The following is an 18,154-nucleotide window of genomic DNA, read 5'->3' as shown; positions in this document are numbered from 1 at the left end:
ATTTAGCTGAACTCTTCCACCAGCTCTCTCAGGCCTTGGAAGTACTGACTGATGCTGCAGCCAGGGTAAGTATCTGTATAGTTGCCATTGGTTAGAGACCACTGCTGCTTTCAGCCTTGATCCTCTGCCCTCTGCCATGGGACACAGTCCTTGTCTAAGCCCCAGAGAGCCAGTCTCCTACCTGTTGCCCTGATGACTCTGGGCTAGGAGGCAGGGGCTAGGGAGATTTCTGGGGCTCTGTCCTTTTTTTCTGGCTGACCCACTGCTCTGTGTTCCTTTCTCCTATCAGGCTGCATATGACAAGGTCAGAAAAGCCAAGAAGCAGGCAGCAGAGAGGACCCAGAAACTCGATGAGAAAAGGAAGAAAGTGAAGCTTGGTAGGTGACTTTGCGGTGCTGGGTGGGCCTGGAACTTCCTTGACCATTTTCATTCACTTTCTTTACTTTTCTTCCTGGAGCTTCTCTTCCAGCAATGCAAAGTCTCTTAGTCCAGGTTCTGGGCAAAATTGTTCTAAGAGGTTAGTTCCTAAAGACCCCCTTAGAAATAATAGCAATTACTAAATTTACTATTAAAGTTTAGAAACTTGCTGGAGCTGGGATTTAAACCCATACAGTTATGAGTAAAATCAGTGTTCTTATTTCTCATGGTAAGTTGGGTCTTTTTTTTTATTTGTTCCAGTCTCATCTCTGCCCAGAGCTTTCACTCCTGAAATGCTCCCTCAGAAGAATTCTAAGCGGTCCAGGCTACTTGATTTTTTTTCCCCTTTCTGGGTTGGTGATCAAACTCAGGGCCTCAGGTATGCTAGGCAAGTGCTCTACTGTCTCCCTGTGCTTGCCACGAGTCAGGGTCACTCCGTGTGAATTGCGCTGGCAACGAAAAGACCACACAAACCAGAAATACCTTTTTCGGGGGTCAGGGACAGCTCTGAGACCTCATGTGTCAGCTCCTATGCTAAAGGGAAAGGGGGGCAAGGAAGGCAAGAGGCAAGAGAGCGAGCGTACCCCGAAATCCTGTTTTTATTAGGGGAAAGACATTTGATAGAATGTTCTACCCAAATAAGGCAACAAACGGGGCTGTAGCCCAGTCTCATTGGGTGATGCCCAATCCCAGAGCTGCACTTCCTTACCTGCGAAGGTAAGGCCCGCTTGCTTCATGCTGCGTGGGATGCCAGTTCCACACCCCCATTGCTCAAGGCTGAGGGGGGGCGTGCTCAGCTCCTGTTCAGAGCCACCCCACACTCAACCACTGAACTAAATCTCTAACCCTGAGCTTTGTTTTTTGAACAGCTTTTATTTTGAGGTACTCTTTACATATTGTAATATTGATTCAGTTCAACTATATGATTCAATGATTTTTATTAAATTTACCAGATTTTGCCACTATGACTAAAAATCAATTTTAGAACATTTTCATCAATCCAAGAAGATTGGTTCAGACATTCTGTTCTCAGTCTTATATCCTTCTTAGATTTTGCATATTCAGTGTTGTTTTTTTCCCCCCTCTGATATTAGTATTGAATTGGGGGGGCACTCTACCACTGAACTATCTTCCATAGCTTTTTTATTGTTTGTTTTGAGACAGGGTCTTGCTAAATTGCCCAGGCTAGCCTCTAACTTGTGATCCTCCTGCCTCAAAAGGCATATTCCACTGTTTCCAGTTCCGGGTGCATCCATTTCTCTACCAAAAAAAAAAAAGGTGGAACAAGGCAAGGTGGCACATGCCTGTAATTCCAGCAACTTGAGAGGCTAAGACAGAAGAATCACAAGTTCAAAGCCAGCCTCAGCAATTTAGTGAGGCCCTAAGCAACTTAAAAAATGTCTCAAAAAATGAAAAGGACTGGGGATGTAGCTCAGTGGCAAATCACCCCTGGGTTCAATCCCCAGTGGGAAAAATTTATAAAAATGGGGGAGTGTATAACTCAGTGGTTGAGTACTTGCCTAGTATATGATTTTGATTTCCCAGCACTGCAAAAATAAAATAAAAAGAGGTCCTATGTAAGTAAGTATGCAAAAAGGAAAGCAGTGACTTCTAGACCTGAAAGAATGGTTTGTCATGGCATCTGGCCTGACACAGGACCACAAGCAAGTTTCTCTTGAGAGGCAGGAGGGCTCCAGGATCTGAAGTATCCTCCGTCAATCTGCCCATCCCTGGAAGAACCACTTTACCAGGTCTACAAGTAAGGCTTGGTAAAGGTGATTCAAGCGGGAGGTAAGGGAGACAATGAGAAATGGAATTCAGTGGTGGGAAATGAATCAAAGCCAAGGCAAAGTCCTGGCTGTGGTGCCAAACCACAGAAATAGACGCCAGAAACTCTATCCAAAGGCATCCCTGACTCAAGGTCCTGAGCTGCTGACATAAGTACCCACCTGTACCCCTTTCACTGCCTGGAAAGGACCAGCTCAATTGATGTAAACTGTTTTAATTCTTCCAGACCGTGGTCACTTGACTGGATCCCATACCCCTTCTGTGCTATGACTTTCTTAGTGGAAAGTAACTTGGGAGCAAATGGGCATGGTAGGAGGGGGCAGGAATTACTGTGTGGTCTTATCAGCCAGAGCTAGGGTGATCTGAGTCAGTGCAGAAACTGCAGACCAGTGATTGGGTCATTCAACCCTTGTGCCTAGACCTGGAGGCTCGGGAGCGACAGGCCCAGGCCCGGGGGAGTGAGGAGGAGGAAGAGAGCCAGAACACCAGGACGCTAGAGCAAGAGGTAAGCCTGTGGGCCATCTGCTGCAGGAGGAGTCGGGGGAGGAAGGATTTGGATGACTGTTGTGGTAGAGAGGCTTGCTCTTCCCACGTTCTTCTGTGGGAGATGGGTGATTTGTTCCACCCACAGGTTGCTGAGCCCTAGCGTGCAGGTGGGACCTTTACAAGGTGAATCAACCTGAAATTGGATCTGCACAGAATTGTCCCCCCTCCGCCCCCCTGCTCTGTAGATTGCACGCCTACGAGAAGAGGGTTCCCGACAGCTGGAGGAACAACAAAAGCTGATCCAGGAGCAGATACGTCAGGACCGTGAGCAGAGGCTGAGAGGTGAGAACACCACCCTCTCCTGTCTCTCCTTAAGGGCAGCTCCCCCTTGCCCAGAGCAAATGGCTGTGGAGGCTTCCACTTCCTAGAACCCATGGCACCGTATTCTAACATACCAGTTCTTGGGGAACTTTTTTTACTCCCCTTGGGATCTCTTGCCACATTAGTATTAGTCCCACGCAGAGTATCTCTCTTTTGGAGGAGATCACCAGGGAAGGGCCCTGGGGGACTTTGCTTCAGTGGAACTATGTGGTCTGTGTCTCTGCTTCCTGCCCCCAGCAGGTGCTCCCGACTTTTCATTTGGAAAGAGCTAACAGATGACCCTCGGGAGGTAGCCAAGTAGGCCACCCTGGGGATGGGGTTGGATGATATGCAATGTCCCCACCAGGCCCTCATTAGGTAGGGTAGGGCAGATACTGCCCTTGGTCAGAAATAACCTTTTCCAGGTCCTCTGACTTTTGGCTGCCTCCCCTCAGGAAGAACCTCATATTTTATCTTCCTCTTTTCCCAATATTTCTAGGAAAGGTAGAGAGTACTGAATGCAGAGGAACTCCCAAACTAAAGGTGAGCCTGGGCGGGATCTGTGGGCTACCCCATACCACCTAATCCTCACAAGAACAGATGGTTTATGTGGTTTTAGTGGTCCGTCAGGGATATTTGGTCTCTAAGGTCACCACCACAACTGCCATATCCTTTCCATCCTTCAGCCTCCTGGAAAGCAGGACTGCCCTCAGAGCTTGCCATGGAAGGCAGCTCTCAGGCCTGATGATTGCAGGGTAGAGCATTCCCAAGCCCTCTAAAGAGAGTGACTTACAGGGTGGGAAGCATTGCTAAGGGTGAGCAGGCCACCCTGCCTCTGTTTTCACCAGGAAAACATGTTTTTGGTGGTGCTTAAAAATGAGCAAGGCATCTGCTCAGACTGTCCAGCTCAGTTGTGAGTTTGGTTTTGTTCAGCCAAAGATCAATCTTTATTGATCTATCTTTTTAGCTAAAATGGAAGTGCAAGAAGGAGGATGAGTCCCAGGGTGGCTACTCCAAAGATGTCCTCCTGCATCTCTTGCAAAAGGTATACCCTGCTGACTTTCTCCCTTCCTGTCATTCAGCACATAGCTTATCCTACACCCCAGGATTTTTTATGCCCCTGAACATCTCTGCTTTTTGTTATTCTTATTTCTTGTTTAGGCTGACCATGGGACAGCCTAAAGACTTTTCTCCAATCTATGATCTTCCTATCCTTTGGGTTGCTATGTGCCCATTCCAGCCAGGTCACTCCTTCATTACCAATCTAGCCCTTACCTTGAAAGCATGGGCTTGGCTGAGTGTGCTGGGAGAGAGGGAGGCATTTCTGGCATGAAAACCCTATCTTCATGACTGCCTTCAACTAGCTGAGGCAACTATGCCATTATTCCAGCTTCTGTCCTTAGTCCTTTGCTCGTCTCCTTTGTTGTCCTGCAGTCCTGGAAAAAAAAATTATTTCTTTCTCATCTCTGATCTCACTTCTCTGGGCCTCTAGCAATAAGAAGTTATCCTTATGCTAACAATGCCCTAATGGGCCTCAGGGCAGCCCAGGCTGGTCTCTGGCATGTGCTAGGCATGGCCAGCAGCCCAGTCATGCTTACTAGACACTCTTGTCTCCACAGTATGGTGAAGTTCTCAACCTGGTACTTTCAAGTAAGAAAGTAGGCACTGCCATAGTGGAATTTGCAACTGTCAAGGCTGCGGTGAGTCCTGCAGGGGACTTGGGGACCACTGGTGTCCCTATCATTCTAGGACAGGGACCAACTTTTATGGGCCCTCCAAGTTGGTAATCCATACTTCCAAGTGACCTCTAGGCCATCCCAGAGCCTAGACCCCCCAAGTCCTAGGGTGAATGCTCTGATTTTTAATTTCATGCCAGCTGGCTGCACACCCTCCACCCTGCACCCCTCCAGGATTTGAGCCCCAGAATTCCTTCCCACTCCTTCTCCTTACTCCCCCAAAGCAGAAGATTGATCCCCACCACTTTTCCCATGAGAAGGGTCAAGAGTTTTAGCACACTATCATTTATGGTAGTTGAAGTTGCCATCATTGTTTGTGGGACTAGAATGCTGGTTCTGTTCTTTCTGGGGAATAGAGAGAACCAGTTTAACGGCTAACTTGATGGATGAGATGAGGACTGGGTCTCTGTTTGGCAGGAGCTGGCTGTCCAGAATGAAGTGGGCCTGGTGGATAACCCTCTGAAGATTTCCTGGTTGGAGGGACAACCCCAGGGCATGGTGGACCCCAGTCCTCCAGGACTATCAAAGGTAAAGAGCCAGGCCTCACCCAGCTGGACCTGATCAGGGCTCAGGGACCTCTTCTTATTTGTGCCTTCTCAGGACCTTTCCTTCCAAGTTCAGATTGGCAGAATTAAAGTGAGACTGGGAGGTTCAATCTCACTGGAGAGCTGTCACTCCCTGTTGATGCCTTTTCCTCTCTGTGGTGCTGGGGATTAAACCCAGGCCCTTCATATATGTACACTACACTCTACCACTGAGCAACACGCCCAGCCCAACACAATATCCTTGGATCTTGCTTTCCTTCCACATCTGTCTTCTTCTGGGGCTCTAATCCTCACCCAGAGGGCACACAGGTTGCTTGGTTGTGGTTTGAAGCATTTGGAGCTTAGATGACCCAGTGCTACAAGGAAGGGGCTAGTGACTAGGATAGCTGTGTTCTTCCCCAGCTCGTCTGTTTTCTAAGCATCTTTGACTCCCTAGTAAGGGGCCAACTGTGAAGAAGCAGCGTCTCCTCTAAAATAACACTGGCCCTCTTCTGACCCTGGGGTGCCCCCACTGGTGGTAAAATGTACACCTTCCAACAGATGCTAGTCCAGTGCTGGCGGCTAGACCTCAGGGCTCCATGAAGCCTTGTGTTTACCCCACCTCTGTGGCTCTCGTGTTTTCTAACCTAGTTGCAGTGCCTGGGTTTGTAGGCTTTCTGGGTACAACTGCCCCCATATGATGGGACAGATTGTTTTGGGGACAAGGTCTAGCAGCCTGGCTTTTACCTTTTCTGAAGTGATCTTGGTGCTTTTTTGGTGTGTCCATAGCTCCTCAATAGGTTAGCAGGAGTTCTGCTCACTTATTTTTCTCCCTTTCTCTCTGAGGGACTAGAAATTTTATGGGTATGTCTTCCAGAATTGGACAGAGGAGGAACATGAAGTGGTCTGAGCCCAACTCAAGACTCTGATTTAAAAGAGACCTCATTGGGGCTGAGATTGTGGCTTAGTGGTATAGTGCTTGCCTAACATGTGTGAGGCCCTGGGTTCGATTCTCAGCACTGCATATGAATAAATAAAGTAAAGGTCTATTGACAATTTAAAAATATTAAAAAAAAGAGACCTCATTGCCAGGCATAGTGGTACAGTCCTATAATTCCAGCGATTTGAGAGGCTGAGGTAGGAGGATCTCAAGTTAGAGGTCAGTCTCAGCAACTTAGTGAGGCCCGAAGCTACTTAGTGAGAGCCTGTCTCAAATTAAAAAATAAAAAGAGCCAGGGATGTGACTTCGTGGTATAGCACCTCTGGGTTCAATCTCCAGTACGAGAGAGAGAGAGAGAGAGAGAGAGAGAGAGAGAGAGAGACACACCTCATTCCCTGCCTTTAAGTCTCAGCATTTCATAGTTCTAGGTAACTCCATAGATTGTATTAGAAAGAATTTTATTCTTATCTATGTTACAGAGGTGCCTTTCAGCTTGGCATCTCTGCACAAAAGGAAGAAAAAAAGGAGGCCCCAGATTTGGGTTATAGAGGCAGTATGTGTCCTAGTTTCTCTCTGCCTTTCTGCCACATTTGGAAAGACCTGCAGATCAGACCACATGGTCCAGCTGAGTGCTGCTGGACTCTGGCCTGGACACAGGGCACGGCAGTAGCTCAGCTGATGGCCTTGGCCTGGTTGGTAGCCCCATTGTCAGGTTTGGGCCAGCCAGAGCTCTCAGTCGTGGAGGATCCGGGAGTCCAGTGGTGTCCCTCCGTGGTTTAGTATCCCTCTTCTGGTCCAGCTTTCCTTTTATAGAAAGGAGATCCACCACTATTTTTGTAGCATTTCCCAAAGTTTCCCATCACCGATTGTCCTGAAAGTTCCCACAGCACCTCTTTGCAAGCTGCACCTGTACCTTTGGCTGGCATCTCTTGGAGTACTTCTCTGGGCAGCAGGGATTGCTCTGGGTAGCTGTTTTGGCAGGCTGAATCTCTCATGTTCTTTTATCTGCTAATGATTTGCTTGGTCTTTTTCTCATATTTTGCTCAGTATCTGTACCTACCTTTCCTGCTCTGTAGCCCCTTCTTGCCATTGCAGCCCCTGGATGCATTTCCCTTCCCCCACTCATGCCACTGAGGGTTCTAGGCTACAATTCAGCAAGCACGTCCAATGAACCTTGGTCAAGTGATGTTAGGCTTCATGCTGTGCTGTCCAGTATGGTAGTCACTAATCAAAGTGGTTGTTGAACATTTGAAATGTGATTAATGCAAATTGAATTTGCAATTTTATTTTATTTCAATTGATTTAATTTTTAATAGCTACATGTAGTGAGTAGCGACCATATTGGACAAAGGCAAGCCTGTCTCACTTTTTCTCTCAGGTCTCCCCAATTTCCTTTTTAGTCTGGGTTGGATCATTTTTGACTAAACATGTCCTGTGACCTCTCTGTTGATGGTGGCTTCAGAGGAGGCTGGTTCAGGATACTGTCTGTTCTGCCCAGTCTGTGTCCTCCCACACCCTAACTCACCCCTTTGCCACCCTGTCACTTTTCTGTCCTCTGCCTGGTTCCTGTAGTTGCAGGGTGTGGCCTCTCTTTCCTGTCCTCACCAGCTTCCTCTAGGGCTCTTGCTAGAAAGTGACCCTCCAACAATCCCAGCTGGTCTTTGTCCCTCCACTCTGGGGGGACTTGAAGGTATGTTGAGAACCCAGAGGGCAGGCAGAGCCCCAGTTTCATTTTCTTTAATTCACAACTGTACTGTCCTTCCCTGGGTTCCCAGGCTCTGCCTCCTCCAGTCACCCCAGCTCTGCCTACCCTCACCCCACTCAAAAGCTAGGCTCACTAGGAAATTGCTCCCTCAGCATCTGTAGGACTTCTTCAAGAAGTGAAATTCCCAAATCCACTTTGAAGGAGAAGAAGGGATCACAGAGGTCTGGAGCTGGTGTCTTCTGGAAGGTGGCAGTGTCTGAAAGGTCCTCCTCTGAGGACTGGTGGAAGGTGCTGGCCAGGGACAGCGCTGAGGGCAGGGTGGCCGAGTAAGCAGCAGTGTAGGTGGCTGGGGGCTCCAGGATGTTTGGACAGCTGGAACTCTCTCGGTAGAGGCGCGGGGGCTTGGGTGGTGCCAGCAGAGTGGCCCGGGGCTGCTCATCCCCCCACAGGGGCAGACGCCGTCCATCTGGCCTCCCTTGAAGTTCCCGGATAACCTCTCTGTTGCTGTACTCCTCATGGTCACCACCAGCAGTGCTGGCCTGGCTAAGCACACTGCCCTGTCGCCGGAGTCGCCTCGGCCGTCCCAGAGTCAGCCGCTTGAAGAAGGAGGCATTGCGGAAGGAACCTTTCCTCCAGGTCTCCATGGGCTCTGGGGAACCAGTAGATAGTCTGGCACCTTAGAAGCCAGCAAACAGGTGTTCAAGAGCAGCTAGTGACCATTTAGTCCCTGCTGGAACAGCGAATGCCAAGAATCAGGGAGTCGGCCCTAGTGGGCTGGAAACAGGCCCTAGCTTTTTGGTCAGCATCTTGGATGGTGAAATGAGACCAGGAAGAGGGCACTTTTTGTCCAGGAAAGCAGAGAGCTGGGAGTTCCTGGTAGCAAGAGTTCCCACAGGGACAGGAGTGGCCTGGTTACTTGATAGGGCAATGGAAAAAAACCCAGAGGAAGAAACAGCACTTACGGAACCAGAGTGAGGGCAGCTCCGGTGGCGGTGGCAGAGATGAATCTTCTCAGCTGGGCGAGGGCAGCTGTGTGCTCCTTCCACAGGAGGCAGATGGGCCCCAACTCATCCTTTCATCGACTCCTGAGGGCTTTTGCGCCCTTCTCTAGGCCAGTGCAGTGTTTGCCCTCTCACCAGCGGCTGCGGGACTCTGATTAGTGGCTTGGCTGTTTGTGCCAGTGTGTGGCAGTGGAGATGTGTTTTGTTTTCAGCTGACTCAGTCAGGTGGGAAGCCGGTTTCATGCTCTTAGGTAATTGCAGCATCCACAGGCAGGGATTGGGGCAGCTGTGACCAACACCCCAGGGCAATGGGAAGCTTAAGATTCTTCTGGGGACTGGTCTGGGGGCAGCCCTGCATTATGTGTCACCATACTGCTTCCTTTCTCATCACAGCTCCACCACCCTGGCCCCAGCTTGCACACCTGGCTCCCCAGCCCCCAATGTGTCTGGGAGGAGCCAAGGGAGGTGGGCGTTAATTGAAAGGCAGGCCCGTGGAACAGCTGCTGGGGAAGGAAGAGAGACCTGTCGACCTGTTGCTGGTGTGGGTGACTCAGCCCTGGGGCCTGGTGACAGGCCCTCATTAGCAGAGCCTGCAGGAATGGGGGGAAGGAAGCAGAGGGTGTGTTAACGGGGAACAGCCCCATGCCTATAAAGGGCTCAGCTCCTCCCAGGGCTGGGCCTAGGGCATGCCAAGGGTGACTGTGGGTTTTCTTGGCAGAGCAACATTAACTTGGGGAGGGGAGCGTTGCCCTTCCCATGGCCTGACATCCTGTCTGGCCGCTTAGTTTCCTACTCCTCCCTCCTGGCAGGAGGAGATCAGTTGAGGGTCAGGGTGTGCTGCTCTCTCCTTCCTCTCCTGTCCTTCCCCTCTAGCCACTGGACCTTATTTGTGACCCCTCTTCTGTGGAGGGGGCTGGGTCAAGTGCGACTGCTAGGAATTGTCAGCAGTGCCCCAGGGGTTTTGGCTGGGATGGAGACTCTCCTAGGGCAGTGGGAGGGGGACAGGGCAGAATATTTCTCTGACATGACACCCCTCACTCCACACCAGCTGACCAGGGCCAGGCAGCTTAACTCCAGCCACTCCCTCCTTATCCTCGGGTCACTGACCACCTTACTTTCCTCCTGGTCTATTCCATGTGAGTGCACCAGTGTGGAGAACCCCAGAACAGGGCTCTACAGCTTTCTGGCATGGATAGGACACCTCATTTGCAACCCTTTGTCTCTGTGTTACTTTAGGTGGGCTTCACACTTGTCTAAGCAGCTAGTGGAGTACTGAATGGTCTCTAAGCTTTGGCTGCACTGAAGGAGGAAATGATCTAATTCTAATTCATATTGCAGACCTTATCAGGACCTGGGGCTGACAGCTCAGGGCTCTGCTATAGCACTGCCTCTCCACCCGCAGCCTCAACCCACTGAGGTGGTTGTTTATTATTCTTTTGGTTATTAAAATATAGCCCTCCTTAATCCCCTGTACAGTGCTAGCAAAATCATAAAAGTGGGCCATAGGCCCTGCCCTTCAGCCCTGCTGTGTATTTTAGGCAGCAAATGGTTTCGTGCTCACTTCCATAGTGGGGTTGTTTGAGGCTGTGTGGAGGACAGGGCTCCCTTCTCCTGTGTCCTCAGCAGGAGCCTACCATAGGGAAGCCAGGCAGCTGGCTGGAGGCAGCTTTGGTCTGTTCTCAGCATAGCCAGGTAGATCCCTGCACTTGGGGCAGCTTCCTTCATTGGAACCTGTGTGAGGCAGAAGCCATGGGGTAGAGGGAAGGAGTGGCAGATAAAGGCTGAGAGGAAACGAAGACAGGGCCTGGTGAGAGAATGGGGAAGTGATTCACTGGAAAGAGTGCACAGAGCTGACTGCAGATGTGATGGAGCTGGTTAAAGAGAGGCTGGCAGGAGATAATGGTCTAGATGGGCCAAATGGGAGCCAGCTGAGAGGCCAGTCTAGAGCACAAAGCCAGGAACATTCTGAAGGAACATGGATGAGTAGATATTCCAGAAGGATGTTCCGAGGTCCTTCCCTTCTTGACCCTTAAAAGTGCAGCTCTGTCTAGGCGCCTTCAGTCTATAGTCTGTGGGGGCAGTGCCCTGCTGGCCCTGACCACTCCCTGTCTCCTCTGTTCCCCAGGGCTCAGTGCTGTCGGAGAGGGACTACGAGAGCCTTGTCATGATGCGCCTTCGCCAGGCAGCTGAGCGCCAACAGCTGATTGCCCAGATGCAGCAGGAGGAAGAGGGGCAGCCCACATAGCCCCCAGCTCCAAACTTCCCACCCCACAGTCCTTTCCATTTTACATGCACCAATAAACTACATTTTTTTTTTTTTTAAGTCTATCTCTACTCCATGCCTAGATGTAGGGTACTGGGCTCTACCTCAGATGGCTGCACCTAAGCTCAGGCTCCCTTTCTGGGAGGGATAGATCTGCAGGGACAGTAACTGCATAAGCAAAGTACAGTAGCAACCACTCATCAAAGCCATTTATTGGCTTGGACTAGCTGCGCAGGACCTGTCTGTCCAGGTCTCAGGGCATCCTTCACTGGAATGACCAGCTGCAGTGGACACCTGCCCCCAGAACCCAGAACCCATACTGCAAGGGTCAGGCCTGCAGCCAGAGGACAGCTGGGAGCACTGGGGCAAGGGGCCTGTCCCCCATTGACTGGAGCAAGATTTCAGAGGCAGTTCAGTGCTCATTGGTGCCAAACTGGAGAAGGAAACAATTTGGGAAGAGAGGCAGTCATTGGGACAGTATGGGGGCAGGGCGCATGGCAGACCCTTCAAAGGAGGAGTGCCCCTTCTGCAATCAGGAGAAGGTCACTCCTTGTGCAGGCACCACACCAGTGTCTGGCCCACCCCTGTCATGCTCAACACCCGGAAGCCCTTGCGTTCCAGCTTGTCCAGGACTATGCGAGGAGGGTCGTTGACGTAGTACTCGTAACTGCAAAGAGACCAGAGTGGCGGCATGAGGGAACATAGACAAAGCTCTACACAAAGCTAGTATCTGCTGAGGGTCAGGCCTGACAAGGAGCTCTCTTCAAAGTGACATTTACTGGGTACTTCCTGGCTGCCAGGCTATGTGCACATTCCCATCCCCTCTCTTATGAAGCACTTTACATGTCTTAAATTTGTTCCTCCTAACAACCTAACGAAGGTACTATTATTGTTCTTATTACATGTGAGAAAACCAAGAGGGGCTGACTAGTTTTCCCATTGTCATAGATAGGAGACCCAGTTAGTCTGGCAATAGCCACATGTCCCCTGAGTGCCCCACTGTTCAGGAGGAGTCACCTGCTCTTTTAGGCCTCACTCCTTGCCCAGCCTCTGGGTCGTTCCTGGTGGTCCTGCGGTCCTGGCTGTGCATGCTACTACCTGACATGGAGAATGCTTGGTTTCCCTTCTTTTAGGTTTAATTGGTGCTGAAAGGCCATGAAGCAGATAAGGGGCTTCAGCCCCAAGCTGGGCATCTCGAGGCAAATGCCTCATGGTGAAAGGATGAGGGTGGCTTTCGCATTCCTATCCTGACTGAAGGGGCTGGGATCAGTTCTCTCTCCTTCTTTGAACTGGACTCACTTTGGCAACTTTTTTTAAGATTCTTGAGTGTGTGTGGCCAGGGTCCTCCCCTACTCCTGGATAGGAAGGGTGAGGAGCAGAAAAGTGGTCTAGATGTGGTCTAAAAGTGGTTTAGATATGGAGATAGTGTAAAGGATGCCCAAAAAGTGCCCTGACAGCAGCTAAGCTGAAAGGAGGACCCAGGCATTTCTAGGGCTGAGCTTTGTCACTCACCATTCAGAAACCTTTCTTTCCTGTCTTTGCTTGATGGGATCCAGCTTAGAGCTGAGAGGTCAGGGCAAGGAACAGTCCACTCATGGAGTCCTAGACCCAGAGAATAGACTGCCCTGGGCTTCCATTCAGAATGAACTACCTTATGAAGAAAGGCCAGAGGGAAAGCTTTCTGAGCGAGCCTCTGGGGAACTGTAAAGGAGCTGGGGGGAGAGCTGTGGGCAGGAACAACCCTACAGAGGACAGAGTCTCCCGATGCAGGTAAGAGGGCCCAAGCTGGGCATTGCCTTTGGACTTGGTGGTTGGGCAAAGGGAACAGGGGCAGAACTAGGGGATTCCAGGGAGAAGGTACTAAGGGATGTCACTACTTACAAGTTATTTCCCAGGACACTTCTCTTTGAGGCCCCCAGATGATGCATCAGCTCTGGATCTGAGTGTTCATCGCCCACCATGGTGGGGCCCACCTCCTGCAAAGTAAGCCACAGTGGCTGCTTGGCTGGCTGCTTGGGCTGCTGGTAGAGGTAGGAGGTATCACTTTCTTCCTTCCCTGCCTGCTGCCCCTGAGCAAGCTTCAGGTAAAAGTGAATGAAGGTGGTAGTGAGGATCCTTGGAGGCTCACTATAAGCTGGGAAGGATGGAGCCCTTCAACACTCAGGCCAACAATGTGGGGCCTCCCTGACCCTTCTAAGTGGAACTGGGCATTGTGTGACTATTAATATCTTATGCCAGGCACCATTTCCCACATTTGTGTGTACTAGAATTACCTGGAGAATGAGAGAAATGAAAACACATGTCCACACAAAAATTTGTACACAGGCAGGTAAAATTCCTGAGTTAAAAAACAAATGTTTTTGAACAAATGTACACAAATATTCAGTGTTAATATCCAAAAAAGGTGGAAACATCCTAAATGTCAGTTAACCTTTGAATAAACAACATGTAGTACAGTCTAACAGTGGAATCTTTTTTGGCAATAAAAAGTAAGAACACACTGATGCAAGCCACAATATGGATGAAACTTGAAAACATGTAAGTGAAAGAAGTCAGACCTGGAGACCACATGGAGTGACAGAAGTAGGTTAGTGGTTACTTGGTGCTAAGGGAGTTGGGAGAAAGGACTGGATACAGGGTTTCTTTGGGGAGAAGGGTGTTAGAAATGTTACAAAATTGATTATAGTGATGTTTGTGCAACATTGAATATGCTAAAAGAGGCACTGAATTGTACACTTGTTAAACTAGTTAATTCTTTTGGTACGTGTCTTTAATATCAATAAAGATATATGTGGGTTTTTCAAATATTTTTTAGTTGTTGATGGATCTTTGTTTTATTTATTTGTATGTGGTGCTGAGAATCAAACCCAGTGCCTCGCATATGCTAGGCAAGAGCACTACCACTGAGCCACAACCCCCAACTCTTATGTTTTTTTTTAAGTGTTTTTTTAAAAATATTTATTATATTTTTAGGTGTAGATTGACACAACACAATGCCTTTATTTTTACGTGGTGCTGAGGATCGAACCTGGGTCCCACCCATGCCAGGCAAACGCTCTACCGCTGAGCCACAATCCAAGCCCCATAAGTGTTGTTTTTTTTAATACCTTTATTTTATTTACTTATTTTTATGTGGTGCTGAGGATGGAACCCAGGGCCTTACACGCCAGGCGAGCACTCTACTGCTGAGCCACAACCCCAGCCCCTATATGTGTGTTTTTGATAGTATTGACTCACATATTAGACAAGAGCTCTAGCATTGAGTTAAAGTTCCAGTCCCCCCAACCTTTTTTTGGTGGGGAGAGCTGGGGATTGATTCCAGGTGTGCTGTATCACTGGGCCACATTTCCCATACATTTAAAAAATTTTTTTGTAGTTGTAGATTAGACAGAATGTCTTTATCTTGTTTATTTTTATGTGGTGCCAACGATCGAACCCAGTGCCTCACATGTGCCAGGCAAGTGCTCTACCACTGAGCCCCAGCACTTCCCAGTGCACATTTCTAATACATTTTATTTTATTTTTAAAAAATTTAGTTATAGTTGGACACAATATATTTATTTTTATTTATTTGTTTTTATGTGGTGCTGAAGATCGAACCCGTGGTTCATGAGTGGGAGGCAAACACTCTACTACTGAGCCACAACCCCAGCCCAACATGTTTATTTTTTGAGACAGGGTCTTGCTATAAGTTGCTGAGGGTGGTCTTGAACCTATGATCCTCAGCCATGGCCACCGTGCCTAGCTAAAAAAGACATAAGAAGAAGAATCACCCGGGCTGGGGATGTGGCTCAAGTGGTAGTGCACCGGCCTGGCATGCATGAGGCCCTGGGTTCGATCCTCAGCACCACATAAAAATACTGTGTCCACCTAAAAATAATAATAATAATAAAGAATCATCTGGGCAGAACATTTCCCCAAACTCACAAAGAAAGACTGAGTTTCAGGTCTGGAAAGAGGACCCAGGAATTCACATTTTAACAACTATGTAGGTGATCCAAGAACTGCTGCCCTGGTGCACAGCAATACCTCTACTGTTACGCGGTGAACCCACCCTCTCTTTCCTTCATCTCAAGGGAACTGGGTACCCTCTGCTTGATCGCCTGAGCCTGGGGAGTGGGAAAGGGGAGAGGGGCATCCTGTCGCCCAGCTGCAGTCCCAGTCATACTACTCTGAAGCTAAAAGGGGGCTTCCAGGGCAATCAGCATCTTCTTTTTCAAGCTTAGCAAACTGAACCAAGAGAAGGGGTCATGCCTTCTGGCTCCTGTACAGCCTTCTCCCCAACGCTACCCTAAGTGCACCTCTCCTTCCTTCTTCACAAGCAGGACGTTCTTCTTTCCCTTCAGGGCTAACTCTTCCTAAAAGGGCATAAGGGTGTAGCGTAGGGGCCAGGGACTTAGTATATGGGGTTTAGCGCCTTAGCACGTCCTTTTCTTTCCCAAACCTCCTTCCACAGATTATTCCATTTCGTTTCTTCAAAACGGCCCAGTATAGAGTGTTGGATGCAGCACGTGTGAGGCCAGGGCTACCTGGCACCTCCATGGACAGGGAGGACAAGCTCGCCCTGTCCCGGGGACACAGGCACCCGGGCTCCTCCGCGGCGGTGGCACTCGGAGCTGGTAGAGCTTCCCGCATCCGGGGTACGGCAGAGCCCGCTTCCCCAGTTCCCTCTCCTGGCAATCGCGGGGGCGTGTCAGGCAGGTTATCAAGTTCAGCCCCCGACCGCGCTACTAGGATAGAGGCAGGAAGGGGCAGCCGCGGTCTCTACGGCCGCGAGCCGCCAGGCGGTGGGTACTCACCATGCGGATCTGAGTGCTGATGAGCACATAAGGCATGATGCACGCCTCACGACCAGATCCCACTCGCAGCTCTGGACACGGCGCAGAAGCCAAGCTCTTCTTGCGTTGGGACTGCGACCCCGCTGCCGCGAATCCAGTTACTCCGGCTCTGGCCACTGGCGGCGCCAATCCTCTGGTGTCGGGCCAGGGCGGCTGGCCAATCAGGGGCGGGCAGCGGTGACGCGCCCGGCGCTCGGCGGTTCTCCCTGCCCTTGCAATCGGAGCCGGGGACTTAGATCCTGGGTCCCACCAGTTGTTTCCGCCGAGCAGTCCGCCCGCGACGAACCGGGAGCGTGGTGTGGAGCGCTCCCGCGGCTGGGAGGCGGTGGTGTCTGGGCGGACTCGACTGGCTACGGCGGCCGTTGCGTCGAGAGCGCGCGTTGACCCTGCGCCCTCTTCTTACAGCACCTCCTGGTACAGGTTCCAAAGTCCTGCGGGTCCCTGCCTCTTCCTGCGAAACAAATGGCTCTCCAGCCCAGGCTCAAGCCCTCTCTGTCAGGGACTCTACAACAGCTTTAGTGGATCCCTTTCCCCTCTCCAAGACACGTTCTTCAGAGATTCCGTAGACGCGCGAGATGCAGGGGCAGGAGGCTTGTGACTAGCACTTAATGTCAAAGCTGAAATACCATTCGGGACACACTGCGCGGTTCTGCCTCCCGGACTATAATTCCCTATAATTCTATACAGGAACTGTGGGCTTGGATGGGTGCCAGTCTGGAGTGACTGGGTGGAATCTGGCTCTCTTTGGGGGAGCTTCACGCACTCCTGCAGAGACGAGGCGCTTGAGCAGGAGAACTCAAGGCAACATCTGGGGCAAATGAACAACATCCCCCGCACCAGTTATTGGAGGGCAAAGACTTCATAGCCAGGCATCCACGCCCGACAGCTCAACACTCTGCCTTGTGACTGCTTCTCTGAAAAGTAAAGCAAGGACTAGGGATGTGGTTCAAGCGGTAGCGTGCTCGCCTGGCATGCGCGGAGCCTGGGTTCGACCCTCAGCACCACATAAAAATAAAATAAAAATGTTGTGTCCAGGCTTGGGATGTGGCTCAAGTGGTAGCGCGCTCGCCTGGCATACATGAGGCCCTGGGTTCAATTCTCAACACCACATAAAAGAAAATAAAGATATTGTGTCCACCTAAAACTAATATATATATATATATATATATATATATATTTTCTGTCCACCGAAAACTAAAAGAATAATTATTTAAAAATTCTCTCTCTCTTAAAAAAATAAAAAAGTAAAGCAAAACGATAATACCCTGTAACTTTCCCTCCTGGGCCTTGGAAACGTCTGCACTTCATTCAGAGGACATTTATAGGGCATGCTCTCTGTCTCTAGCATTTTGATAGAAGCGAAGAGAGCTGTAAGGGTCTTTGCTTAATTGATTTAATTTATTATTCTGCTAACAAGTGTGAGGCTCTGGGTTCAAAACTGGGGCTGAACCAAGAGAAATCTTGGTTTGCGATACCTTTATTTTATTTAAATAAAAGCACCGCAAAAAAGAAAAAAATATGTAATGATAAAGCCTACTTAGGGCTGGAGATGTAGCTTGCCTCACATGCACAAGGCCCTGGATTTGATTTCCCATAAGGAAAGTAAAATAAAATTGCCGGGAGTGGTGGTGGAGTCTGTAATCCCATTGACACCAGAGGCTGAGGCAGTAGGATCCCAAGTTTAAGGCCAGCCTCAGCAATTTAGCAAGGCCCTAAGCGACTTAGTAAGACCCTGTCTCAAATTAAAAAAAAAAAAAAAATGAACTGGGATGTAGCTCAGTTGTAGAGTGCTCCTGGGTTCAATCCCCAATACCTACCCACCCCCACCCCACTCCCCACCCCCACTAAAAAAATTCTGTAGTTGCTTGCCACACTTTGGCTAGGGGCTGCACTGCCACCTTGGGCAATTTCTCCAAGACCATCTTTGATGCCATCTCCAAGACATACAACTATTTGACCTCCCATCTCTGGGAAGAGACTGTTCACCAAGTCTCCCGATCAGGAATTCAACTCACCATCTTGAGAAAACTTATACCAGAGTTTGTTCAGAGGACCCAGGCACCAGCTGTGGCTACCATAGAGGGTTTTTATACAAA

At 49.7% G+C, this 18,154-nt stretch overlaps 3 protein-coding genes across 3 annotated transcripts in view; 1 reads left to right on the top strand and 2 right to left on the bottom strand.

Moving 5' to 3' along the window:
• Dnajc17 (DnaJ heat shock protein family (Hsp40) member C17) overlaps positions 1 to 11,257 on the top strand; it is a 35,508-nt gene extending 24,251 nt beyond the window's left edge. Inside the window, exons 3-11 of the mRNA XM_076850569.2 lie at positions 7 to 65; positions 290 to 377; positions 2,625 to 2,710; positions 2,937 to 3,033; positions 3,551 to 3,594; positions 4,019 to 4,096; positions 4,671 to 4,751; positions 5,205 to 5,315; positions 11,083 to 11,257. Of these exons, the coding sequence (XP_076706684.1) occupies positions 7 to 65; positions 290 to 377; positions 2,625 to 2,710; positions 2,937 to 3,033; positions 3,551 to 3,594; positions 4,019 to 4,096; positions 4,671 to 4,751; positions 5,205 to 5,315; positions 11,083 to 11,202 (764 nt within the window). The 3' untranslated portion in view covers positions 11,203 to 11,257. The remainder of the gene's footprint in view (positions 1 to 6; positions 66 to 289; positions 378 to 2,624; positions 2,711 to 2,936; positions 3,034 to 3,550; positions 3,595 to 4,018; positions 4,097 to 4,670; positions 4,752 to 5,204; positions 5,316 to 11,082) is intronic.
• Positions 6,693 to 11,322, bottom strand: C3H15orf62 (chromosome 3 C15orf62 homolog). Its single transcript, XM_076850570.2, has 2 exons — positions 8,919 to 11,322; positions 6,693 to 8,683 (listed from the first exon to the last, which is right to left on the bottom strand). Exon 2 carries the CDS (start codon positions 8,598 to 8,600, stop codon positions 8,073 to 8,075), a length of 528 nt encoding a protein of 175 aa, XP_076706685.1. The 5' UTR covers positions 8,601 to 8,683; positions 8,919 to 11,322; the 3' UTR covers positions 6,693 to 8,072.
• Positions 11,323 to 11,416: 94 nt separating this feature from the next.
• Gchfr (GTP cyclohydrolase I feedback regulator) lies at positions 11,417 to 16,269 on the bottom strand. The gene is made up of 3 exons (XM_076850572.1): positions 16,020 to 16,269; positions 13,102 to 13,196; positions 11,417 to 11,887 (listed from the first exon to the last, which is right to left on the bottom strand). Exons 1-3 carry the CDS (start codon positions 16,053 to 16,055, stop codon positions 11,764 to 11,766), a joined length of 255 nt encoding a protein of 84 aa, XP_076706687.1. The 5' UTR covers positions 16,056 to 16,269; the 3' UTR covers positions 11,417 to 11,763.
• Between the last annotated feature and the right edge of the window lie 1,885 nt (positions 16,270 to 18,154).

The sequence above is a fragment of the Callospermophilus lateralis genome, chromosome 3, assembly GCF_048772815.1.
Source record: "Callospermophilus lateralis isolate mCalLat2 chromosome 3, mCalLat2.hap1, whole genome shotgun sequence".
NCBI classification, from domain to species: Eukaryota; Metazoa; Chordata; class Mammalia; order Rodentia; family Sciuridae; genus Callospermophilus; species Callospermophilus lateralis.
Note: the sequence above shows the minus strand (reverse complement) of the source record. Positions and strands in the feature narration are given on the sequence as shown.